The 27,957-nt window shown below is 38.3% G+C and overlaps 1 protein-coding gene across 1 annotated transcript in view; it reads left to right on the top strand.

The window, feature by feature from the left end:
• The first annotated feature begins 1,002 nt into the window (after positions 1–1,002).
• Positions 1,003–27,957, top strand: part of MDFIC2 (MyoD family inhibitor domain containing 2) — a 109,788-nt gene continuing 82,833 nt past the window's right edge. The window contains exons 1-2 of the mRNA XM_077770589.1: positions 1,003–1,061; positions 1,642–1,729. Of these exons, the coding sequence (XP_077626715.1) occupies positions 1,642–1,729 (88 nt within the window). The 5' untranslated portion in view covers positions 1,003–1,061. The remainder of the gene's footprint in view (positions 1,062–1,641; positions 1,730–27,957) is intronic.

Genomic DNA, 27,957 nt, shown 5'->3' with positions numbered 1-27,957 from the left:
ATGATGGTATAGGATCCGACCATTCAAGGTCTTCCTTAGCTGTTTAAAGTATTTGAAATGCATCTTACTGACAACTAGAGGAAATGAAAGTTATCAGAGTATGAAAATTGGATTATCAAGGTAGTTTTTAAAGGCAATGAAACAGGAAGCAGAGTACAAGAAATGAAGCTGGTAAAGGAGATAAAATGGGTACAAGGTGATCAGATAACAGACAAGTGTCCGGGGACACTGAAGGAAGGAAACCGCTCTGGTCCAAAAAAATAAAGATTATTTTCCGTGATGAAAAAAAAGAACATTTAGGAATATTGAACTATTTATCATCATGTGTAACTGAGGCTTATACTTTGTGTTGTTAACCTTCAGTTGAAAACTATATTATCTTCCACTAAGAATCTAATGACAAATCCTCTTTTAAATGTTATTCTAAATCCTTTTTGAAATATGTGCAGAGTCTCAAAAAAAAAACCTGGAAATGTTTTCTGGTTGCCTAAAAAAATGTTAGAAGAACTTGCTTTTCAAAATGTCAGCTGCAGGATGAACTTCTAGAGAAAAAAACTTTAGAGAGAGTTCCCTTCCTTTTCCTTTTAACCCAAGTAGTCTCTGTCTATTTTTCAGTATGTTTTTTTCTACATCTTTTAAAATTAACCCTGAGTGATGAATGGCGGGCGTGGAAGGAAAGGGACTGTAGAAATGGTCAGTTTGTGAAGAGTTCATTATTTTTACCTTATTTTGCAGAGTGTCATTCTAAATAAGTGCTAGCCTGGAGAAGATTTTTACTGTTTTGAACCACAGGCTTTATATTACCTTAAACACACACACACACACACACACACACACACACACACACACACACACACACACAACCTCTCAGCTGCAAGTTAGATGCTTCTGGCAGCAATACAAATCTAGCACCACCCAGGGAGGGAGCGTATTTGCTTCTCCGCTCACTTCTAGCAGGGTGGAGGAAGGCTGGACATGGACAGACAACAAGGAAAGGTGTCCAGAGCATCACCAAACTGCTCCCCTGTCCCGCGCCTTGCGTCTCCTCCGGGAACACACAGGTAAGTTACACTAAGGTGCTGATTCAAGTGGAGCACTGAGCCCATGGCAAGCAAGCCAGGAAAGTCAAGTGCGATGCGCTCAAGGTGCCTAATAGTCTCAGCACCTGCAGGGAGCTCTACTTGGCCTGGCTCAGGTCGTAAGGTTCTCAATGGATCCAATAATTCCTAAAAAGGTCCGTCTGTGCCTTATTATTGGTTATATCTTTGTATATCACTTTGCAGCATGCGTTCTGAGAAACTATAAAAAAGACATCAAAACAGCAACTGAATGTTCTGTTTTGTTTTGCAAATCTGTGACTAGTTGTTAATCTGTTATTCTTTCGTATCCAGAAATGATTAGGTCTTACAGCCATCTTTACTGCTGGAAAATGAAATATCATATAAAGTTTCGTTCTCATGGTCAGTGTTTTCAAATGCTACAAATGGATAAAATGTAGGACCTCGCATTAGACAGCAAACTGAAAAATTACAGGGATAAGATTTTCCTATAATATGGCAGTAGTCTCTAAATATAAAGCTCAATGTTATGAATTCGGGTTCTTAATGAAGTTTTTATATCACAAATTCTGTTTCCACTTAGATGTCAGAAACTGAGCTGGAAAAGATAAAAGTCAGAACAGCTGAGCATTTTGAAAATGATAAAAATAACATTTCTTGGTTAAAGGAAGGTAAGTCCTTCCACTGTCGATTTTCTATCAATGTGAAAAGCTGTGCTATTGTTTATTAGCAAGACATAGAGTGTGGGGGAAGAAGGAAAATGTCCCTGCAGCTCAAATATTTGTACTTCTGTTTTGCTTTTTTCTTTCTTTCTTTCTTTCTTTATTATTATTTTTTTTTTTGGCCTACGTGGTAGTTTGAGCATCTTTAGTACTGAAATATGTTTTATAGTCCCTCTGCTGCAGTATATGCCGACAATTTTGTTGATAAGACAGTATACATTTTCAACCCAGATACATGTAATATGTGAGGCTCTTATACTGTAGAATGTTCTCCTTTACAGCCAAGAAGACTAAATAATTTGAAGTATTTTTAAAATAATAATCACAGAAGGAAACGCATGCTGTAGGAAATAAGGTCTACAAATAGAATCACCATTCACTGCAATTAGAGAAGCCACCTTCTCAGGGGAGACGGCTGTCAGCCAGGGGCCTCACGCGGGTTAGATGATTGCTTGAAATACACACACAAATCGATACGTTCTCCTAAGATGAGTACAAATTTGTGCACTTCTGAAAATATGTATAAACTCATGATTATTTACTAGAAGGCTCGGCTTTATAATCTTTTCATTTCAGGAGTTTCTTTAAGGCCTCTTAAAGGAAACTGACTTAACATTTTATCTAAGGAGCTATGTGCCTTTCACACTACTGCATGAATCTATTCAATTGCAGAGAGACTCTTAAGTAGTTGCCGTCCACAAAATTGTTTTATAAGGTTATGGGAGATTTCAATGTTTATGTCAGGAAGGCTCTGGAACACCAGGACAACAGTCAGGACATCAACCACACCGACAATGCGTGTTGATGATTATGCTGACTCATTGTTACCACCCCCATGACGCAGTAACTATTCCTAATTTTGAGATGAGAAAATAGAATTACAACGAGTTCAAGTAAAGTTGCCTCAAATCACAAAATTAGGAAGTGGCAGAGCTGGGCTTTGATCCCAGAGAGTGTGACGCTATGGTACGTGAATTTCAACCTTGCACCGTGGTTCAAAGGGATGATATTTAAGTCACTTGTCAAGGCATGTGAATGCTCAGATGTTTTCCTACAGTGTTTAAATCAACACCTCTACCCCCTCTCCCTTCACATCCCCCCCCCCCACCACCACCATCCACTCAAGCTTAAACCCATCCTCGTTTAAACAGGATTGACCTTTTAAAAGATGATCATTTCTTCAGCCCGATGACCCAATAACCAAAATTAATAGGTGGAATTCATCTCTACCGGAGACTTGATTTCAAGATAAAAGCTGGTAAAAGACATAAAGTATTCTCGAAATTATGTCCTTCAAAAAGCCACAAGGCAAGAAAATTCTCTAACTTCTCTTTATTAAATATTTTTCATTATATAATTATATAGTTTTTAAAATATAACTTACTGTCAAATTGGTAAACATAGAGTGTGGACAGTGTGCTCTTGGTTTTGAGGGGTAGATTCCTGTGGTTCGTCGCTTACATACAACCTAGTACTCATGCCAACAAGTGTCCTCCTCCACGCCCATCACCCATTTTCCCCTCTCCCCCACCCCCATCAACCCCCAGTTTGTTCTCTGTATTTAAGATTCTCTTATGGTTTGCCTCCTGCCCACTCCGTTTGTAACTCTTTTTTCCCCTTCCCCCCATGGTTAAATATTTTTAAATAGGATGTTTTAAGTAGTATGGAAGGAAAAACTTGAACTTGGGTCAAAGACTCCCCCGTTTGTTTTTCTGGTACACCCCAAATCCATGAAGACCCAGGAGTTCATCACTACTACTTACAGTGAAGTTTATATTATTTATTTTTGCTTCAGTTGCTCCAGGCTACAGATGTCTCACAGAGAAGTAATGGTAAAATTGATAGAATAGTCAATTGTCTCCTGAAGAATTTAAAAAAAAAACTGCATCCATTAAGTACGATTTAGGTATTGAATTCTTGTAATCTATAAAATCTAATTTCCCAGGTGACCTGTTCTATCTCATTTGGACACTTCATTTAAGCTATACTCAAATTATGTTTACTATATTTCATAAAAGGAAATTGAGCCAGATGCTAGATGACAACATCTTAATTGGGAATTATCAGGATGAGTTAGTTTTCAAACATAAATGTCTCTCTTTCTTTTTTAATATGAAGAGAAAGTATATGTTTTTTTTTTCTTTTCTTTTTTAAGGCAAATTGGTGCAGTAGGAAGAACAGAGCATTTGAAGTCAGACAGGTGTGCTTTTTAAATCTCAGCTCAGCCTCTTTACTGTGTGACTGTGGCATGTAACTTAACATCTCTGAGCCTCAGAGTACTTACTTAGCAAGGGACCATGACATCTACTTTGTGAGAGTGTGTGAATGAGATTTTATTATTACTGTGGGGTTCCCCCCCTTTTAAAGCATGATTCAAAATAATGTAACTATATTTTTTGAGATCTTGATTCACATGTTGAACAATCTGTAATAGTAACAGCACTGTCTCCTTTTATAATATTTTCTAAATTCCTTCATTTAGCCCCTACACCAATTTGCTGTGTGACAGCATCGTCCCCATTTTACAGATGGAAGGACTGAAGTTCAGAGAGACTCTGGATCTTTCTCAGCCTTGCAGAGCAATTAAGCGGCAAACTGAATCTTGAGCCCAGTTCCAAATTCCGTTCCTCGCCTTAAACAATTTTGTCACAGTGACTTCCCCAATGGCTATTGATCCATACAGTGTTATCAATCCTTCACTTTAAAAGATCATGAAATCAATGTGATAAAGTTGCTCCAAAGGTTTTTTTTTCCACGAACGACAAAAATGGTTCCTTCTTACATCACAGTGTCTCTTGCCTTTCCCTGCAACTTCGACTGAATGCTCCCTGTGGTTGCAACATAGGAAAGCATAGCAATGCCTTAGTAGGGTGGGAGCTAGCCTGCGCTGGGATAATCTACAGAAAGCACTGAATGCATGTCTGACTTCAGAGTGAGCATGTGACCAGCAGGGGTCATCACCATCGATGCCAGCCTGAGAACTGATACTCTTTCTAACTTCTCAGCTTCAAAAATTAATGCAGTTTATTCAATGTGATTCGTCATTTTTAAAAATGCTTTATTTATTTTTAAGAAAGAGAGAGAGAGAAAAACAGCGTGTGAATCGAGAAGGGGCAGAGACAGAGGGAGACACAGAATCTGAAGCAGGCTCTAGGCTCTGAGCTGTCAGCACAGAGCCCGAAGGCAGGGTTTGAACCCGTGAACCATGAGATCATGACCTGAGCCAATGTTGGACTCTTAACCAACTGAGCCACCCAGGCGCCCCTGATTCAACATTTATTATGAATGGAATTACTGGAGACGAGGCGCGAGCGTGGTAGAGAACTATTTTTAAAAAAGCAAACAGCAAAACAAACAAGGCCCTGCACTTGCAGGAGTTTATCTAATTGTCTTGCTTTTGTCCAAAAGGTGAAGAGGCTCTTAGTTAGCTTCTCCCTTCCCAGGGGTGGGGATGGATCCATGACTGCAGGCCTCAGAAATGGTGTCTAAGACCTGGTGTAAGCCACACCCAGAACTATTATCAACCATTAGGGTAGAAAGTATTTGGGACACGTACTAGCAGACCTGACAATTCACTCCTTGTAAAATTAATTGAATCTTACTTTATTTTCTATCCTACCAACAAGCAAGCTTGTACTGCTCTTAGTCATCAGGCTTTTAAATTCTAGACTTTTCGGATGTTAGGCTTATCAGATTCCTGGGCCCCGGCTTAAAGAATTCAGGAGTATATAGGTGAAGCCCAGGAATCCATGCTTAAGAGCAAGACAGGTGATTCTGAAATAAGATGTGCACAGACCGTACATGGAGAAACTCTATTTTAAGACCATGGGAGAAACAAAACATAATTTTGAAATATGTACAAAACCAAATGAACTGTAATGTACAAGTGTGCATCAAGATAGGTGAGAAAGGAGGTCCGAAAGAAGCTGGTGATCTATTCGTACAAGGGGAGAGGCGGAGGTAGCGCGGGAGCAGAGGCATCAGGGATGGAAGAAGCCAGCTTTGGTGAAAGGCATATGGGCAGGCTGGCTAGTTACCTGTGTATGAATTAACGCAAACTGGGGGAACAAAGAGACTTAAGTTCTGACTACAGGTTAAGTAGTTGGACACAGATCCTGGGTTGTCACCGCAGGTCTGATGGCAGGGACTAATAGACTGAAGCGTGATTTGGGACTATAAATCTGTCACTGAAGTGCAGAGCGGGAAGAGACAGTTAGAGGAAAGGGTAAAGCAGGAGGGTTGGTGATGGCTAAGACAGCGATGCATTCATTCAGTAGCCCAGAAGTGAGGAAAACAACCTGGATAAAAGTCATAACAAGGAGAGGAAGAAAATGGGCCCCAATGTGAAAAATTTTATGAAGGAAAAATTGATATAACACAGAAATTGGGGGGGGGGAATTACAGGTGGAATAAGATGGCGTGTAATACCCCATTAAGCCAGGGAGCATTCTGGGTAAGCATTTTAGTGCTTGTACCTTACACCATTTGATACGGAAGAGAAACATCAAAATGAAGGGATAGAAGCCTCTAAATTGTTGCCATTTGCAGTTTAAAATCACAGCATTGCCAGTGTTTGAACGGCACACAATTTTTTACAGTGTCTCCTGATTTTTCAGGAGAAGGTAGAAGTCTGAATGAAGTGAAAACAACAGCAACAATATTAAGGCACGAAGCAGGACAGATGAAGACATGTTCTGTAGGACCATCTTAGCCCAGAGGCTACCTGTTTATAACTTCTGTCCTAAGTGCTTGTATCTCTAAACAAAATCTATTCCAAGTTGCTAAAAAGCACTTTTCCATAAATATTGCTGCCTTGGCATACATACATATAAATAAACACACATATTGATATGTATGAGCAAAGACAAATGTTTGACCTAGGAAATATAAAATTAAGAACATTGAAATGAAACTTTGACCTTCAAAGCTAGCTATCTGCAATTGTTTTAGTGAAGCCCTCTCTTTATGGGTGTAGGAAGTAAAGGGAAGAACAAAATCATCTCAAGTTATAGAGGTGTGCCCTCAACGCACCAAGATATAGTTTCATAATCCAACTGGTGTTTAATCCATCCAATAATCACTAAAGTAGATGAAGCTCCAATGAGAAAATATGTACTTAGAAGACAGGTGCGACTGAATAGAAGGAGTGAGAAAGACAATGCACAAGCTTTACTCTCACCTTCCATAAAAGCCAGGAAGAAATGAGCATGAAAAATGAGAATTCTACAGTTATTTTGAATTAAGTATAGCTCCTTCCCTAAAGAAAGTTACATGGTGACTACTCTCTTGAGTGATTTCAAAATAATTATTTAGAGACATTTTAAAGTAAACTTCCCTGAATTTATCTAGCATTGAAGTCGAGGGGTATAGGTCCCCAGGGACTTGGGAGCTGGAAAACACTGGTTGTCATGTGATCAGTAATCATGAATATTAGAGGCTAATATTCCAAGATACTGAAAACAGCCTCGAGGTCCCAAAAGCCATGTTCCCGCAATTCCCTTCTCAATACAATGCAAAACCTCAAATCCATAATACAAGAATCCCATCTCACTTTTAATCAATGCTTGCTTGCAAATGAGATAGAAAAAGTAAGAATCTTACACAAGATCGCTGGCCTTCTCTTAATTCTAAGTGAAGACAGTTTACTTCATTTGCTCAAAAAAAAAAATAATAATAATTTCAAGGGCACCTGGGTGGCTAAGTCGGTTAAATGTCCAGCTCTTGATTTTGACTCAGGTCAAGTTCTGAAGGTTTGTGGATTCAAGCCCTGTGTCGGGTTCTGCACTGACAATGCAGAGCCTGCTTGGGATTCTCTCTCTCTCTCTCTCTCTCTCTCATTCTCTCTCTCTTTCTCTCCCTCCCTCCCTGCCCTTCCTCTGCACCCTCTCTCTCAAAATAACTAAACTTAAAAATAATAATAATAATTGCAGATCGTGAGCATTAACACAATTCCAAAATGCATATTTTATTCAATACAATATCCACTTGATGAGGCTTTTCTTGCATTCACAGATGATGCGTTAAGCAAAGAAATAAAGATGCCAGAAAATGAAGCTGCCACAGCTCCTAACCTCAAGGATCTCATATATTTAAGAGCTTTCTTGTAATGACTAATATTAACCCATGCTAATTCTCTCCCTCAGATAATTCTCATTAAAGGGGCTTTTTTTGTGTGTCTGCCTTAAAAATTAAAGCACACTGATATCCATTTTCAAATGTGATCTGCCACAAATAGCACATCTGGAAATTTCTTTTACTGTGTATACACACAAAATGGAATCGTTAGCTCTTATTTCTGCATTTAACTTCATTAACTTGTTAATATGTATTACCTAATAACCAAAATCCAGGCGAGTAAAAAGTAATAGCCAAATAGAATGTTGTTTTGTTTTTAAACATAGTTGGAAGGAGAAATTAGATGTGAAAATATGCCCTTGCAAGTCATATAAATAAATTAAGCAAATACAAGAACGCGATTAATTTTACAAGAGTAATTATTTTGAAGCTTTGAGGCAAGATGATGTGATAGAAACTGGATAGGGAATTATTCTTTAGAATCGTGGTCAAAGAAGTTCCGAGGGAGAAATGTGTGAGTTGAGACCTAAACGAACAGAAGGAATAAGCTGTGCCACGTCTGGGAAGAGTATTCCAAAGGGGGAAGAGCCTGTGCAAGTAGTATGGCTCAGAATGGTGCAAGGGGAGGAAAGGAGGGAGGGAGGGAAACAAAGGAAGTTGCTTAAGTTGGAAATAATGTAGGACCTTGCTGGCCACAGTCAGGAATTTGGATATTTTTCACCTAATTGGAATTAGATGTCACTGATGATTCCAAGCAGGGGAATATACACAGGCACTTATATTGAAGGAAGTAAAGAATGTATGCAGAAATAAATGAGACAACATTGCAGGAGGCCAAGCAAAAGGTGATAACTAGGATGGATAAAACTGTGACGGTGAAAGTCGGAGAATGGAGGTTGAGATCTATGTTGGAGGTAGGGCCACTTGAACTGGCTGGTGATTTGGTGTGGGGCAATACAAAGAAATGAGTCAAGGCTGACTTCTGGCCTGAGATACTGCATGACAATAATGCTGAATGGAAAAGAGGAGAGAAAAAGTGGTTGGAGATGAGAGCGTTAGAATATCTGGGTGGGTCTGGTTAAGTGTGACACGTCTATGAGGCATCCCCACGAAGACTATCAACTGGGCATTAGGATATAAGAGATCAATTGTCCACTTTGGCTAATGTTGATGGGGAAAGTCTGTTAGAGATTTTTGCTTAGACCTAAGAATGAGAAAGCATCTGTTGGTGGGGAGAGAGAAGGAAATGAAATAAATTTTTGGGTAAAGGACTTAGGCAGGGAAGAACATGTCATGCTCTAAGAAGTGAATGCAAACCTAAATATTAAGAATATCCCACTACATTTCACTCTCTAAAGAATGTAAAGTGAGTGACTAACAAAGGATAACACATTACCTTCAAAACTGAATAATTACAAAATAAAGCTTTAATAGTTTTTATTAGCAGGGTTCTCCAGAGAAACAAATCCAGTAGGATGGATGGATGGATGGATGTATGGATGGATGGATGGATGGACAGACAGGACAGATTTATTATGAGGAAGGACTGACTCACACAATTATGGAGACTGAGAGGACTCACAATCTGTTGTCTGCAAACTGGAGGTTCAGGAAAGCCAGTGTCATAGTGTCCACCCACGTCCCAATTTCTGAGTTAGTGATGTAAATCCTGATCCACGCAACAAGTTCTGAAAACCGGGAGTGCTAATGTCCAAAGGCAGAAGGAGATGGATGTCCTAATTCAAATGAAGAGAGAAAATTTGCCTTTCTTTGCCTTTTTTATTCCATCCATCTAATAATGGATTGGATGATGCCTACCCCCATAGGTGAAAGCTAATTTAAAAAAAAATTTTTAAATATCTATTTATTTTTGAGAGGGGGAAGGAACAGAGAGAGGGAGACACAGAATCCAAAGTAAGCTCCAGGCTCTGAGCTGTGTGCACAGAGGTGAATGTGGGGCTCAACCTCACAAAATCTGAGATCATGACCTGAGCCGAAGTCAGGCATTTAACTGACTAAGCCACCTAGGCACTCTGAAAGCTAATTTTTAAAAATCTGACTACAAATTCAAATGCTAATCTATTCCTAGAACACCCTCATGGACACACCCAGAAATAATACTTTACCAGTTACCTGGGTATCCCTTAGACTAGCCAACTGACACACTTTTTTTTTTTTCTGAGACAGAAATAGAGCACATGAGTGTGGAAGGGGAAGAGGGAGAGGCAGAGGGAATCTGAAGCAGGCTCCACCCCCCCACCCACCCCCAGTGTGGAGCCCACTCTCATGGCCATGAGATCATAACTTGCACCTATATCAAGAGTTGGACACAACCAACTGAGCCACACAGGTGCCCCAACACATAAACTTCATCATCACGTACTTCTTAAGAAAAAAGTACCAGACAGTGACTCTAGCTATATTAATAAAAAGAGGAACTTATTGGAAGGCTTGGACGAATCTCACAGTCTAGAATGAAGATCCAGGTCCAGAATGGTCAGGAACTAACCTGGCACTGGCAATCCAGATAGCAGGACCTAACAAGATAATCAGGTCACCACTTCTAGAACAAATAGTTCTACCTACTTTTCTGTCATCTTATCCCTTTTACTCAAGACTAAAAATCCCAAGGAAGAAAGCTCAATAGCTTTGGCCATGAGTCCCCCTTGTGGTTAGGCAGGGCAAGGAACACTGACCTACAGTACACAGGGCTACTCCTAAAGGAATAGAGATGCTTTTTCGGAGGGAATTCAGGGAATTCGGCACCAGCATAGAGGGAGAACAGATGCTGTGTCACCCACAAATGATGTCAACTCCAGGAGCTAGTACCCATGATCTGATTTCCCATGCTTTTCTCCACAAGAGATAATAGTTTCCTAAGAACCTGACATGTACTGTTGATGGAGGGCCGAACATTTCATGAAGGAGAGTACTTATTTTAAATGTATTGGCCTTCTACTGAAGTTCAAATGTCAGAATCATTTTGATTCTCTGATAACCTTATTTTATGTTTAGAAAGTTCAGTAAAAGATGAGATATTCTGTGTTCTCAGAGGTCAACAAATTAAATTCCAATGGCACATCCTACAGCTGACGGTTGAAATTTCTTTCCAACTGAGCCTATAAAGCAGTAAGCTCATTTCTTATGATATGATGATGTTGATGCCAATGGAATGGAAGACCTACAAGATGCCACGTCAGCCTTGGGACTATGACCAGATGAATTAATCAGTGCAAAGTCTCTATAAGTTGTTAAATAGCAGATTTAAAGACTCTCTTTCAATGATGATAGGGCAGTTCATCAAATCCAGAATAATCTTAGCTCACCATTATTAATTGCAGTTTTATGAACTAGGAGTGAGGCAATCCATAGAGACTGGAAACCATCTCTCCTATCGTAACAGGAAGAAGAAAGCTGCAGATGACTGGAAACTTCAAGAGATTTATTACCTACAGTTGAGATTTCAATTGATGTGTTCATATTCTATATGTCACAACAGCTGTTGGTGTGGCACAGCTAATCAACATTAGTATAAAGAGCAATCTTACAGTGAGAGAAAAACGTCCCTTATGTTCTATGCCTCAGGAATAAGGATATTCCATTTCTTGTGAATTCTACAAAGAGATACTTTATTTTTATATGATTATGGCCCATTTCTTTCAGCTTAGGAACAGCATTTAGAGGGAATGTACTCTCTAATAAAACGCACCTACAGTAGGTGTTCACCAGACCATTAGTAAAAAAAGAAATATGAATAGAGCAAATGAAGACATCACTCTACAGGCATAAATCATTTCAACCATTTTAGCCATTATTTAAGCCTGTCTAAAAGTAAATGTGCAGCTAAGACGAAAAGCAAGGGCAATGACAGTAGTTTTGCCAGTGTATAACTTCAAGAAAAAATAGAGAGGACAACTCACAGAGGCATAGTATTAAGTAAGACATCAGTAAATGCTTCCTCTTGAGCTGAATTTCCACACCAAGGTGGATTTGAAAAGAAAGTATTACATTGCAGAAGGTAGGGAAGGTGCTTCATGATGTTTAATCTCAAACAACAGACAATAGGAAAGGAAAATCTGCCTTTTAGCTCTTCTTTCGCTTACCAATTTTATTTTCTTTCTAATATTTAGAATAGTCAGCATTACAGACAGGGAAACAAATCTCTTCTGAAGTTACCAAAAGACAGATGCTAATACTACAACATCTTGAATATAAATTGCCCAACAGCATAAAAAGCGTATATAAGTAAACTCTTCTGGGGAACAAAAACCATATCAAAAGTTACATTCTGGCCATAATTAATAAAAAAGAAAAAACTCCACTCTAAGCATGTGTCTTAAAACTAATTTCTTGGAACAATATAAGAAAAATAAGATTGATAAGATAAACCATTCCTACCCTAAAACAAAGTATAAAATGATATAAAATTAAGTAAACCCAAACAACAAAAGCTCTGATTCCCTGCAAGGAACAGACTTAAACAAATAATATACTATGATTCCCATGCCCGAGGACCTTATAATGCAGTTGGGGTAAACAAAATATCAACAGAACATCCTATTTGCTGTATGATTCAGAGAAGAGTGAGCTGGTAAGCTGAATTTGAATCATAGTAGAATGTACACAATCCATTTGGACAGAATCTTTCAGTATCAAATCACTCACACACCAAACCATATGGGTACACCCAATTCCTTAGATGGGTGCAGATTCCTCTTAAGACTATAAAAGTGCTTTTTGGTTTGTTTTGTCTTTAATGGATTTAGCAGATTTGAGTTAAAACAACTATATTAAAGAATCACTTGGAAACAGCAGAATTCATTTAAAAATATTAACTTAGATTCCTTATATAAGTCTCTTGAAAGAAAAGACCTTTTTGTTAATATTCTTTACTACCAGGCTTTTACTTAAAAAAAAAAAGTTAGAAAACAACTGATATTCTCATCTTAAAATGAGGAAAAACTATAACATAAAAAGATAGAGATACATAATAGAGAGTGAGTTCATTATTCCAAGGGAAATTCTTAACTGAATAATTTTTTTCATGAAGAGGGAAAATTGCACTAAGCACTTTTTTAAATTAAAGTAACAACACAACCTGGAAGCAGAGTGTATTTACAGGTCACAAATATATTGAGTGTCCAAATTCAGTACTTTGTGAAGCCTCTAAACTCTTCTAGGCCAACAGCTACTAATTAAGAAGGCACGCACTTTCCACCTCAGATTTCCAGGCCAAATTATTGAGTATAAGATCTGTAACATAGCTTGTTCTCTTATGGAAGAATATTCTCTGCCTTAGTTTTACTTAAAGAAATTCGTCTCGGGGCACCTGGGTGGCTCAGTTGGTTAAGCGTCCGACTGCGACTCAGGTTATGATCTCACAGTTTGTGGGTTCCAGCCCCGCATCGGGCTCTGTGCTGAAGGCTCAGAGCCTGGAGCCTGCTTCGGATTCTGTGTGTGTGTCTCTCTCTGCCCCTCTCCTGCTCATGCTCTGTCTATGTCTCTGTCTCAAAAATAAACAAACATTTTTAAAATTTTAAAAAAAGAAAGAAAGAAATTTTTCCCATCTTGGACTCCCATGGAACAAGCAGAAATAACTTGTTCTGATCGATTAATAAGCTACTTAGGAATCAAATTTAAATTTTAAAAACACTGAACAGAAAAAAGGTACATGGTTGAAAAATTATATATACCTAATTCTGTACTGCGTATGATTATAGGTAATATATATATAGCTATACATATTTTATCAATAGAATTCATAGATTACATATATAACCATGTTGAGCAAAATATTTTATTCCTTCCTTCTCTCTGGCTTTCCACCAACACATTTGTTGACTGTGTTCTATTTGTCAGATAACACAGTGTGTCTATGGGAGATCAAACATGAACACTCAAGGTGCCTACAATCCGTGTATGTGTGATTGCAGGTGCAAGTGGTAGTTAAGCTCACCAGAAGCCAACAGACTTAAAGCAGAAACATTAAGTTGTGAATTGTTAATTTCTCAAGGGCAAGGCTGTATTTGGGTTGTATACCTCTAGACTTGAGCCACCAGGTAGCCCCTAGAACATATCAGATGCTCCAAAATGGTATAAATAAATGAATGAACATATAAATAAATTCCAAAAATTCTGTGAGATTCAGAGACAAGAAAATGTACACCTAGAATTCAAAAAGAAATGGGAGTTTATTTGGGATACATAAATCATTTGTAGGGTTTTCATAGGCGATAGCATTACTAACTGTTGAATATGATTATCTAAAATGGAGAGAGAAAAGTCTGGGGCATTTGGAGAACAGCAGTTATGTTTGGCTGGGTGAAGGGTGTGTGTGGGAGAGCAGGAAATAAACCCTGGCCATATTATAAAAGGCTTTTTAATTTAAAAGGCTGTAGAGCATACACCTAATGTCCTTGGACAAGGAGAAGCTATCAAATACATCTGGAGTTGAAGTCAGGAAGGCAGACAGGACCTACGGGTAACAGAATCAACTCTAGAAAACCTAGAAAAGCTTCGTGATTTGAGGATCTTTATGAAGATGGATTGGAAGGAGAGAAATAGAGGCAAAGGAAGAAAACTGAGTGACTAGTTAAAAGCTTGTTGCATCCAGAGATGAGGAAGTATGACTTCTGAAGTGGGACACGGGTTGCCATGGCAATGGAAAGAAAGGTACTGGCATCCAAGAGAGTGCTGGCCCAAGTGCCATGGATGGGATATTAAGGGGTAGGAGAATGGAGTTACCAGATACTATAGAAAGTCTCTGGATTGAAACTGGAGTTTCCACTATCTGTAGTGGCCTTATATAAATATTCTATGTTTATTCCAGAAAAATTAGAAGATGCAAATGACCAAAATCACTCCAAGTCCCAATACCAAGAGATAGCCACTTTATATCTTTTCTTATATATTTTATATTCATGAGTCAATTCATGTATTTGTAAGTTTGTTTGTATGCATGCATACAAAATTAGCAATTAGTGGTCATAATCAGTAATTTTTAAAAATCTGATTACACAGTACATTTCATAATGTGCTTTTCTTTTTTTTTTAATGTTCCTTTATTTTGAGAGAGAGTACATGTCCATGAACATGTGTGCATTCACTTGGAAGAGGGACAGAGATAGAGAGAGAGAGAGAATGCCAAAGACTCCCCGTTGTCAGTGCAGAGCCTAACAAGGGGCTCAGTCCTGCAAACTGTGGGATCATGACCTGAGCTGAAGTCAAGAATTGGATGCTTAACCAACTTAGCCACCCCTAATAATGTGTTTTCTTTACTTGGTATTAATTCCTATCCAGATTAATAAGGATTGGCAGCATCATTTCAATGTATATAGACATGGAATTCCACTGGTGAAGTAATAAGATATATACAATTTCCCATTTTTGGATATTCAATTTGTTTCAAATGTTTTGCTTTTAAATCTCATACTACAACACCCATTAGATGTTTCATACAAGTGAACACAGGAAAAGCATCTTGCAGAGCCCTCATACCTTACCTTTGGCTTACAGGTGACAGATCACACTGTTCTGTACATCACTGCTTCCGTTTAGATTCATAACCTCATAACTGCTTTTTTCTATAGATAAAGAAGGTTAAGTCAGAGAAGTTTAGATAATTGGTCCTAAGTCTCACAGGTAATAGGCAACAGGGCCAGGTCTCATTCCAGGTATTCTGATTCCAAATCCAGGGCTTTCCCATTATAGACTCTGCTAGGCAATGCACTTGAAGGTAGAAGGTAGATAACCACTAACCCCTCATCGGCACTCATTTCTGACAACTACAATGAAAAGAGATGGGAAACAGGGGCACCTGGGTGGCTCAGTCAGTTAAGTGTCCGACTTCGGCTCAAGTAGTGATCTCACGGTTCATGGGTTTGTGGGTTCAAGCCCCGTGTCAGGCTCTGTGCTGACAGCCAGCTCAGAGCCTGGAGCCTGCTTCAGATTCTGTGTCTCCCTCTCTCTCTGATCCTCCCCTGTTCACACTGTCTCTCTCTCTCAGAAATAAATAAAACATTAAAATTTTTTTTAAAAAGAGAGAGAAGGGAAACGTCTGGAGTAACCATGCAGATGATGCATTTCTATTTATTTTATTTATTTATTTATTTATTTATTCATTCATTGGCTTGTTTACTTACTTACTTACTTGAGAGAGAAAGCACGTATATGTGAGTGGGGAAGGGCTAGAGGGAGAGGGAGAGGGAGAGAATCTTAAGAAGCCTCCATGCTCAGCAGAGAGCCCCATATGGGGCTAGATGTCACAACTGTGAGATCATGACCTGGGCTGAAGTCAAGAGGGGGCATTTAACCAACTGAGCAACCCAGGCACTCCAGATGATGCATTTTTAAACCTATTATTCATTTGGCTGAATTCTCTAAGCACCTATCTTCAGCCTGATCTTGGTGGCTTGAAGAGAAAGGAGGGCTGAGTTATGACATTAGGCGAAAATTCAGAAGCCAACTTATCTACAGATTGCAGTGATTAAGTAGTTCAAATGAATTACAACTCTGAAATATTATTTGCATTCATATTTAAGAGATAGCAAATGGAGTTCAGCTCCATCATCTTTAGTCACTTAAGACACAAGCAAGTTATAAGGAGTAGTCATTTTGATATCTTCCTGTTGAAGTTGGCTAACTAAACACAAGCCCTGGCCAATGAGGAGGAACATGGATATCTTACTTCATTAGATGATGTTTGTGAAACAAGCACTTAGGAAGAAAACATATCACATCAAAGTGTAGGAGGAAAAATAACTCTAGCGGCAGAATTAACTACGATGAGGTTATGAAACAGCAATAAAGTTTTGCATGGCCAATAAACAGATCAAAACCTGCAAACTTAAGGGTATTTAGATACCCTAGACAAGTCTGACTTTAATTTTCAGAGATCCCTATCTGGTCATACCATCTCTCCAGCAAGAAAATTATATTACACATATTACACACAGCCCTGCTTTCTCATATACACCAAGCAGAACGCCACTGTCAACCTTAGACATGACCTTAATTTTCCTTGTTATATTTAGAATTTTAAAAAGTGTGTCCCCTTAAATCTTTAAAGAGTAGGATTTAGCAAAGAATAAAAGACATCGTTCTGTAAAAGCTTTAAGCCAGAAACAAATATACTTCAGATAGCCATTACGAGTACTGCATCCATGGCATTTTTGAATCATGAATTAATCTCAGTTATACTTTGGTGATCAGCAGCCTGTGAGGTTATAATAATAATATGTTTTGGTTAAAATTATAAAGCTTGGAGTTCAAAAAAGCTAGGTAACCAAATAATACTTTCCAATTACCTGAATTTTTAACATCTACCTCACAGAAGGGAAACAGCAGTAGCGAAAATTTAAGGGAGGATTTTAATGTCTCATTTTACATAAGAAGAAAATCAAGTCAAATATGTATCCATCCTCCAAGAAGAAATGTAATGCAGCTCAAGGAAACTTGATGATACAACGCTTACTGATCCATGAGGCAACCAGACGCGTGCACTAAAACATCTGTATTTCTGTCCAGTTGACATGACAGACATTACATAAATTTTGCATTAGCAGGAGAAGCTAAATGAATAACTTGGGGGTTAAGTAAAGGTATAGTCTAATTACAGCCCGTTAGTGGCTCAAATATCTAAACACTTCATTTGCACCAAGACACTCAGTCTTTCTGCGGTTGGCAGCAATTACGTTACAGCCTCTATCTCAACTTTCCCTAGCAGATTTCAGTAAACAGGTAGGCTCTTTGGTTCTTTCACTTTGTTTTTGTAAGGACTTACTTTACAATGACTAACTATCCAGAGCCAGGCAACACAGTTTGTGCAATTATTAAATTGTCCATGATAAATTCAACAAGAGAAGTGTGCTTAAATATAAATCCAGTTTGTTCCCTCTCTCTCTCGTTTTTAAAAAATTTTTAAATGTTTTTATTTATTCTGAGAAAGAGAGAGAGAGGCAGCCTGAGCAGGGGAGGGACAGAGAGAGAAGAAGATACAAAATCTGAAGCAGGCTCCAGGTTCTGAGCTAGCTGTCAGCACAGAGCACTACGCAGGGCTCGAACCCAAGAACCGTGAGGTCATTACCTGAGCTGAAGTTGGACGCTTACCTGACTGAACCACCCAGGTGCCCCACCTTTTTTTTTTTTCTTTTTTAAGTAAGCAAGGGCTCAGAGAGAAATAGATTTGCATAATTTCTGAAGAAATGTCTGATAAGACATTGTACATACCCTCATTGGTCAATCAACAAACAGTGGTAAAGTCATGATACACTGGGGGACATCTGACCAGAGCCTGGCAACAGGCTAAACCAGAGAAGCAGAGCACACAGTACTGATCAGCAGGTGAAAGAAGTTATGCTTAGGGCAATAAGAAAATGGTAAAGAGCAGAAATCACAGAGGGGCCATNCTGGGTGACTCAGTCGGTTAAGCGTCTGACTTCGGCTCAGGTCATGATCTCACGGTTCCTGAGTTCCAGACCCAAGTCAGGCTGCTCTGTGCTGACAGCTCAGATCCTGGAGGCTGCTTCGGATTCTGGGTCTCCCTCCNCTTATTTCGCTCAGCATAACACCCTCAAGGTCCATCCATGTTGCTACACATGGCCAGATGTCATTCTGAGACAGTGGTCGGGATTGGAAAGGAGGAACAGCTGATTGGCAGAAAGCAGGCAAAAGTNGGGTCTCCCTCCCTCTCTGCCCCTCCCCCACTTGTGCTCTGCCTTTCTCTGTCTCTCAAAAATAAATAAATGTAATAAAAATTATTAAAAAAAGAATGACTGTGGGAATAAGAAGAGAAATTGGAGAATTCATTGAAAATTAGAACTATCAGGACTTCCTGGTAAATTAGTTCTAGGGATGAAGGAGATAGAGACATCAGGACATCACCCAGGTTGCTAGGTGAGTGATCAAGCTCTTTGCCCAACTGGAAACATAGGAATTACACTGTATACTCCACCTAGCGTGAATTAAATAACAACTTATTTTAATTTTTTTATTTACCTTAAAATTTTTTTAAATTACCTTATCTGGAAAAGTATGTCAATCAACATCAGGGTATAAGAGGTGATAGGCCTAGAAATTGGGGCTGAGTCGTGGACTTTGATGAAATAAAATGATGATCAATCATATTCTCTGGCAGGTTCTGGAAGCAGTAGTTACTAGGGAGAAACAATCATGTGTAGTTTGTTTCCATCTCTTAGGGAGACAATCAGATGACAGTTTAAAGGGGGGAAAAAAACATGGGGTTTAAGTTACATTTCATGGCATCTCATGTGTTAAGCTACAATTTGTTTGGGTCTTACAGGAAAAGGAAATCTAAGGTTTGTAAGGGAGGCAAACAACGCCTTCATTTTATTATTATTATTAATTACTATTAGAAGGTGAGGAAAATGTCTTGATAAACAAGGCTTTCCCCTTTCCCCATCAGTAAAAATGCTGCTGCTCCGAATAAGCTGTCAGATGTGAAAGAGATTTAGAATTCAGTTGGGCTCCTCAACAAGTTGACATCCAGGTTAGGCACTCACTTAAATGCTGTACAAAGAGGCTGTCAGGACAGTGAGGCTTGGGGCCAGGGAGTCATCTGCTGGGTGCTTCTGGTGAAGATTTTTGGATAGCTGGTTGCTTTATTTTGTTTTGTTTTTGCTGGGTTTTTGCTTTTTTGGGTTTCTTTGTTTTGTTTTGTTTTGGCTACTAAATTCTCTTTTGGATGCTGTCAAGTTTTCACGCAATGCCTGAAAGTGGAGAAGCCACCTTGTTATCATAAAATGTATTATCAGACTGATAATAAAGCCACACACCTAACCCCACAATGACGCAGAAAAAAACATGGGGAAAAAATTCTGTTGTAAGAGTCGTTGCTGGATTTGATCATCCTTGAACCATCCTACTTATGAATTAGCACCTGAAAAATAAATGACCTTATTTTTAAATCCAGTTTGAGTTGGAATTTTCTGTTATTTGCAGACGAGAGCTACTTCCCTGAATGAGCGATAATGAATGAAAAGGACTGAGAACCTAATAACTGCTATTATTATTACTATCTTACTTTTTTCCCCCCGCATGGCCACATATTAGATCTCTTTCTCCCTCCACCTGACCCTTTTGAAGCCATCAGGGAATGTGTGGTTTCTTACTCTTTTCCAGATTTCCCTACACATCTACACAGTGTCTGGCAATAGTAAGTGCTCATAAATATTGTCAAATCGAAATAAAATGGAATCTAAGTAACCTCACAGTGAATTATAAGGTTTCATTAGTAAAAGGAGAAAATGTTTTATAAAGAAGAGTATGTGAAAAATCAATGTATTTTTCATCCTGAAGAATGATAGGTTTTTCATTCTAAAGAAAAATATAAATTCCCATAAATGGAGTTTTGAATGCTGGGGCAGTATTATTTTGAACATTTGATCTTTTTTAAAAAAATTTTTAATGTTTATTTTTATGAGAGAGAGAGAGAGAGAGAGTGAGACACAACATGAGCAGGGGAGGGGCAGAAAGAGAGGGAGACACAGAATCCAAACAAGGCTCCAGGCTCTGAGCTGTCAGCACAGAGCCTGACGCTGGGCTCGAGCCCAAAGACCGAGAGATCATGACCTGAGCCGAAGTTGGTTGCTTAACCGACTGAGCCACTCCGGCTCCCCGAACATTTGATCTTTCTAAAGCACAAGAAAAGGAAACAAAAATGAGAATACTTAAAACATGACAATATCGGGGCGCCTAGATGGCTCAGTTGGTTGAGCATCCGACTTTGGCTCAGGTCATGATCTCGACGTTAGTGGGTTCGAGCCCTGCATCGGGCGCTGTGCTGACAGCTCAGAGCCTGGAGCCTGTCTTCTGATTCTGTGTCTCCCACTCTCTCTGACCCTCCCCTGCTCCCACTGTCTCTCTCTCTCTCAGAAATAAATTTAAAAAATAACATTAAATAAATAAAACATGACAATGTCTTTGTAAAACCAAGCTGCATTGTTAATAAAATTAATAAATTTAAAAAATTCATTCACCTCTTGCCCAAAGTACCATCCTTGATCTTACATTCATGCTCCTGAGTGATAGCTGGGGCTGTCTGTATGCTCACTCTTTCATCAGATAACTTTGCACTTTCTCCGCCTTCAAAAATCTCTTTAGGCCTCAGTGGGTAACACAAAACTAATGAAGTAAAACATGGTACAGTTAATTTACAATTAGCAAACATAACGAGCCTCATAAGAAAGTCTTTTTTCTTTCTTTTCTTTTCAGTAAGGTTCAGCTACTCATTCATCTTCATTTTTTTTTCCTTAAGACTGTCTGGATGAATATTAATGTCATAAAAAAAGGCCTGTTACTTCTGGTGAAGTGCTCTGCCAAATGTGAAAATGGGAAGAGAAGAAACAGGCCTATTAAAAAGTCTTACCGGGGGACAAAAACCAAGCTAACACCATTTTATATCCCAGGAGCACCCAACTAAAGCAGAAGTGTTTTGTTTTCACTAATCTCTAACTAAAATTTAGAATTCCCTTCACTCATAAATATAGGCACTATCACAAGAGTGAAATTGGCAACAACCATGATTTTGTGAAGAACAGAAATGATGAATATTTTCAGATCACATAATAATTGTCACTGGTATCTCAAAATATTGGTTATTATTTTTTATCTTAATTCCAGCAAACATACAGGGTTAGATTAGTTTCAATACAGTTTACTTTTAACATTTATTTGTTTTTGAGAGACAGAGAGAGACAGTGCACAAACAGGGGAGGGGCAGAGAGAGAGGGAGACGCAGAATCTGAAGCAGGCTCCAGGCTCTGACCTGTCAGCACAGAGTCTGATGCAGGGCTCGAGGTCACAAACCATGAGATCATGACCTGAGACGAAGTCAGACGTTTAACCAACTAAGCCACCCAGGTGTCCCTAAGTAATGTTTATTCTTATCTCATCGTTAGTTTTTTAATTTCTAGGTCTTACCGAATTTATTGATAAATATACACATATATTGCTTTATCAAAAAACGTCAAGTATTTTGCTAACTGTATGCATTTCATTTTCTTCCAATCCTACGTATTTTATTTTATGCATTGAAAACATTGTCTAGGCTTCACCAGGCTTCCAGAGTGGAAGAATATGTTAAGGACTTCTGAACTAAAGGAAAGGAAATAAAGAGAACACTTCCTAAAACCTGGAAAGCAGGGGCGGGACTGAACTTCTGCCCCCCCTATCATATAATATGCAACTGATTTTCTATCAAATAACAAATATCAAAGCCCCGAGATTACGTGACCAACAAAGTCTTCCCTTCTCTAAAAGAGTTAATTATTGCAATTTTTAGTAATTGATTGTACATGTTTCTCTTATTAAATATTTTAAATCATAAATAAACTAAACTTATTTTGAAAGACTTGATTATGTAGGATGTATATCCATGAGAGCAATTTAACCATTTGAGGAAAAATCTGAACAAAACTGCTTTTATTAAACAATTTTTGTACAATTCCGTCATGTCACCATGAAAAGGAAGGAATTCTTCCCTTTATCCACAAGTGACAGATGGATAGATTCATAGATAGATAGACAGATAACCTATAGCTATATAGAGATATATATCATCAAATATACAGTTTTAAACATCTGTATGTCACTAAAGAGAACATTTTCATAGGTGTCCTACAAGAAATTAATTTAATTTTTTGTCAAGTTATTAGGCCGTTTAAAAGCACTACTGTTCAAAAAAAAGAAGAATGCATCCCAATACAAGATACCCCTACATAAAAAGATGTTAAAATGCATAACAGGTATAAAGTGCTCCTACATAAAAATTTTAAAAATAAGTTTATAAACTTTCTTTTCTCAGTGTCTCTCAAATTAAAGGAGCCAGACACATATACCTTGAATTCCATCTTTGCAATTGTTTCTAGATTCACTCAGTAGTGATTGACAGTAATTGAGTTCACTATGTGTCAGGTACAGTGCCTGAACCTATGAAGGAGATGGAGGCAGGCATAGTAACAACACTCAGAGATCCCCGCTGAGCTAGGCAGATATTACATATTACAAATAATTGGTTAAACACAATTGTTATCAATATCATTAGAGAAAATCACAGGGTGTATATTCTCACTGAATGCTTACAACAACTCTGTGAGATAGGTACTATTATTTTCATTTTATAAAAATAAGCATGAATTCAAAGAGATGGAGCAATTTGCCCCACATCATAAGGGGGCCGCAGAGCTGCCAGTATAATGGGACATTAATACAACATTAGTCATAAAGTCAGAGCTTAATATTATGTTAATGTTTACCTTCTTGAGGAAAGAGATCTCTATTCATCTCTGAGGCCATATATGTCATATACAATAGGCATAACTTAACAAATGAATGACTCTTATAGTAAAAATAAAACATTGGACAAATTTAAGTAAGAGATGGAGAATGGGAAAAGAGAAAGTATAATACTCCTACATTCTGCCAGGAAGTCAACGAGAAGATCTGCAGATGCAGACTACACATCTTGGAACAAAGTTAGGTTCATCCTTAGTTTAAAAAAAAAAAAAAAAGTACCATCTGGTTTATAATGGAAAGGGCTATGTATGTGGGGGGAAGGGGGACAGGGGGCTTAGAAAATATCTGAACCTCCCTCTCAGTTGTTTTATAAACCTAAAACTATTCTAAAATTGTTTTTAAATATTTTAAACAATAAATAAATACATAAACAAAGGAAATTGATATTACTCACTTGATGAGCATCTATTACATGGGTAACAAACACGATGTATCTTAAACTGTTTGGTTCTAATCTATCATCACTGAGCCCTAGGAGGCTGTGTTGAAGAGGCTTCTGAGCGGGATAAGGGGAACCCCACTGTCGTGAGTACGAGAGGGAAGACTGAAAGCACATTTGCCAAAGATTTGCCCGTCTTGTCCACGAATGCTCCTGGCACTGTGCTAAGGGTATTGTCCCTTCTCAGGAGAATCTCGGTGTGTAGTGGGAGATAAGGAAGAAGAAAGAAAAAGTCAGATATACTGTGACAAGCACAGGAACAGAACCAGCTCAGGATTGTGGTCAGTCCAGAGAAGGGAGATGGGTTCTGCAAGGAAAAATTAGTAACTCATCTTATTAGTTACAGTGTACATATATTGCATGCTTACAATTTGCCCACTGTTGTCCTAAGCACTTACATGTTTTAAATCATTAAATTCTCTCAAAAACTACATGAGATGACTGTTATTATTATTATTCTCATTTTACAAATGTGACAACTGAGCTCCAGATAAAATAAGTAATTTGCTCCAAATCAATATGTGGTAAGTGGGAAACTTAGGTGCAAACCCCGTATGGTCCAGAACCATAGTTGTTAACCATTAAAATAAGTAAAACACACTTTATCTGCACAAGATATGTTTCCTACAAAGATAAATAAAATTGCTTCAAGAATATAATTTTCCTGGGTAAGAAACAAATAATTTGGAACTAGAGTGATTCAGGTTTAACCCGCATAACACTGCCAGTGAAACTTAAAAAACATGGATCAATTCCATTTACCAATTCCATTTAGTCATGATGTTTGTCATTCAAAGAATTCCTTTTTTACTTTTGTTTCTGTTTTCGTTTTCAGAAACGTTGATACAAATATATAAAGAATCAAATACAAATGTTGACAGTTGACAAGTTGGAATTGAGTTAACCTCACTAGAAAATTTAAGGCAGGATTGCAGAAAAAAAATCATAGGGATGAACAAGTACAAATAGCCTGGCCTTCTCACTTTTCCTGCTAGTTAGCATTCATTATGTCTGTCTAATGAGATTTAAAAAAACTATAAATGAAACACAACATGACCCTTGCTTTCATGGAACTTTAGAACAAGGTGACAGTTTTAAGAGTTGTACTCATGAAAAACAGTCTAATTGGGCTTTAAAATCAAGTTCTAGTCAGGATTTTAAAAAGCCATTAGCTAGTATTTCTGTCACCCAAAGACATGTAAAGGGCTTCTCTATAAAGGTGGGACAGCGGGAAGACTAATATGCAGGGATCAAAAACAGAGCTAAGATTAATAAGTTTGCAAGATTACTAACAGCACATGTATTAACTAGTCGATTTTTGACATTTTATGCATTCTTTTAAAAATATATTCTTTATTCACCACCCAGACTTAACAGATGTTAACATTTGGCCATATTTGTCTCAGATCCTATTTCTTTCTTTTTTCCCCTTCTTCCCCCCCCTCTTTCTCTCTCTCTCAAGAAATAAGCACCACATAATCATTATTCTCTCTTACTCTGTATGAAATCAGAACTCTAACTGGAACCCCCCTTTAAATTCAGACATCCAAACCTCAAACCTTAGCATGATAACTGCTACAAAGAGCCCTCTCCAAAGATCAATCCCTTTAATCTGTGCAAGTCCCAAGAGGGAAGTCGGTGGCCCAGTTATGCCCATTATATAGATTAGGTAACAGAGATGAAGGGAGTCTGAGACTAGCTCAAGCTAGTCAGTGACACACATGTGATTTGAATTCAGCTCTGCATGCCTTCAAAGTCCTTGTTCTTTGCATATGTCTATAGTACACATGAAGAATAATCATAAGTATCAGACTCAGCTTCTGCCAAATGTAGATACTGTTCATTCCACTGTTATTCAGCATTTATTATCTACCAGGCACTGTGCCGATGGTGTGAGTGCCAAGATAAGTAGATTCTATTATTTGATTATTCATCACCCCAAAAGCCATTGCTGGAGAGAATCTTACTGAGGTTTCCAGGCACTAGCCCCCAAACCCTAGGCGACTGGAATACTCAACTGCTTCTTCAGAATCCTGCTCCATTTGCCTTGTTCCCAGAGTTAGTCTTGGTGATAGGCATATCTTGGGCACTCAATGTTTATAAGACTTATCTCTTATTTCTCCATTTCCCATTTTGTTATGGTGACAGAATGTTGGCAGATTCATTCATTCTACAAATACTTACTTAACACCTCATTTTCCCAGACACTGTTTTAAGCTTTGTGGATGGAATTTTTCTTTTAAAAGTCATTTTGTTTGTATTTTAGTGGAGAATGGTAGGAAATAAACAAACAATCAAGTATATGAAATGCCTAGTGAGAAGTGTTAAGGAGTAGAAGCAGGTAGTTTACAAAATACGTAGCTAAGAAAATGCTTCTTTGATTAGGTAACATACCAGCAGGGAACCAGAATGAAATGAGGGCAATAGCCATGTTTATATCCACAGGGAGAGAATTTCTAGCATGAGATATAGCAAGCGTGATGTCCCAGAGTCAGGAGAAAACTTGCCATGTTCAAGGCCAATGAGGCAGGCTGAGTGGTAAGAGTGAAGGCCAGAGGGGATCAGGGGCTGGGTGAGAGAAGATTTTAGATTTTGATGAGGGAGAAATGAGAAATCATTAGTATATGTAACATGATATGATTTACAAAATGGTGGTGATAGGAACAATTCAGGTGGCCATTTGGAAATTCAGTGGGAGAAAACATCAGATTCTAAGTGATAGACACATCTTCTTGAGTTGTGTGTCTGTCCAGTTTCAAGCCAGGAATTACCGTGGATGGTACACAGAGTGTTAAAACAGGTCAGGGGGCTACCTACACTAGAATCACTCATAGAGCTTCTTAAGCCTGAAGATTTCACAAAACCCACCCAAGATAGGATGAACAAAAATTTCTGTGGAAGTAAAGAATCTGCATCTCAAACAAGGTGCCCTGGTGACTTATGAGTATAAGAATTTTGCACAACTACTAGAATCAGAAAAAGCTTAGCAAAGAAGACAATTACTTAACTGAGTTTCAAAGACAAGAGTCAACCTGTGGGAAAGAACAGGAAGTAATGATGATGAGGTCTCTCTGGGAGAGGAACCATCATGGATAAATACCTAGGGTGTAAAATATCATCTGATAATTGGATTCCTGAATTCTATTTGACATGACTGGAGCAACCTTTTTTTTTTTTTTTAACTTTTACCCTACAGCAGGCATATATGTGGTCTCATTGTATCACCCCAATCACCATGAAGGGGGCTCTAAGGGAAGTGAGGGTCAGAGATCCTAAGTGGCCCATCCAAGACTACTTGGTTACTAAATGATAAAGGCATGATTGCAGTAAATGTGGTTTAACCCTAAAGCATGTGATCTTAATCATTACACTGAGGAGAGTCAACTAGTGAATTCTGAGAGACAGGAGAACAGATCAGGAGATGCTGAATGCCTTCCTATAAGCCAATATACTAGCTTGCCACTTTACAAATGTCATTTCATTTGTTTTCATGACAACACTTAAATTGGTGGTGTTTTGATATGCTTTACAGGATAGGAAAGTAAGGCCTCAGGTAACATAAGTTACTTTACCAAAGGCACTCATTTATCAACTGGTAGAGATAGAGATGAAAACCCACATCCCTATGATTCTAAAACTTGTGTTCTCACCATCACCCTACAGCCTGTTATATTCTCCACACATGCTCAAGTCTACATAGAAAACATATGCCAAAGACAAGTATATTTTTCTTGCATTTTCTGTACATGCAGCATATAAAAGCACTTAAAGCTATTAAAATAGTGCAACTGACAATACCAAGGACTGGCAACAACACAGAGCACTTGAATTCTCATATGCATTGGATGTGCATTTTGGAAAACTGCTAAGCAGTATCTACCCAAAGCTAAAAAATATGCCCATTCTACAATCCAGCAATTCTAATTCGTAGGTTTATACCCAATGGAAATGAGTGTCCCTTGCACAGACACCTATGCAAGAGCTTTCAAAGAAGCTTTATTCAAAATGGTCAGTCACTGGGAACGCCCTCAGTGTCTCCCAAAAAAAAAAAAAAATGGGTAAAGAAATTGTGGTTACTCCTGCAACGAAAATACTCCATAGCAATAAAAAGAATGAACTACTGGTACATGTAAAAACATGGATGAATCTTACAGATATGATATTCAGCAAAGGGAAGTTAAATATAAAAGAATATACATTATGGTCCCAGTCATATGAAGAAAAGGTAAAAATAATCTATAGTGATCCAAGGCAGAATAGGACTGTGTTTACTCTTGGGGCAAAGGTGTTGACTGGGAGTGGGAAGGCAGGAGCTGTCTCAGGTGCTGAACATGTTCTGTACTTTGATGGG

This window comes from Crocuta crocuta, unplaced genomic scaffold, assembly GCF_008692635.1.
Source record: "Crocuta crocuta isolate KB4526 unplaced genomic scaffold, BGI_CrCroc_1.0 scaffold126, whole genome shotgun sequence".
NCBI lineage: Eukaryota > Metazoa > Chordata > Mammalia > Carnivora > Hyaenidae > Crocuta > Crocuta crocuta.
This window is presented reverse-complemented; position numbering and strand designations above follow the sequence as displayed.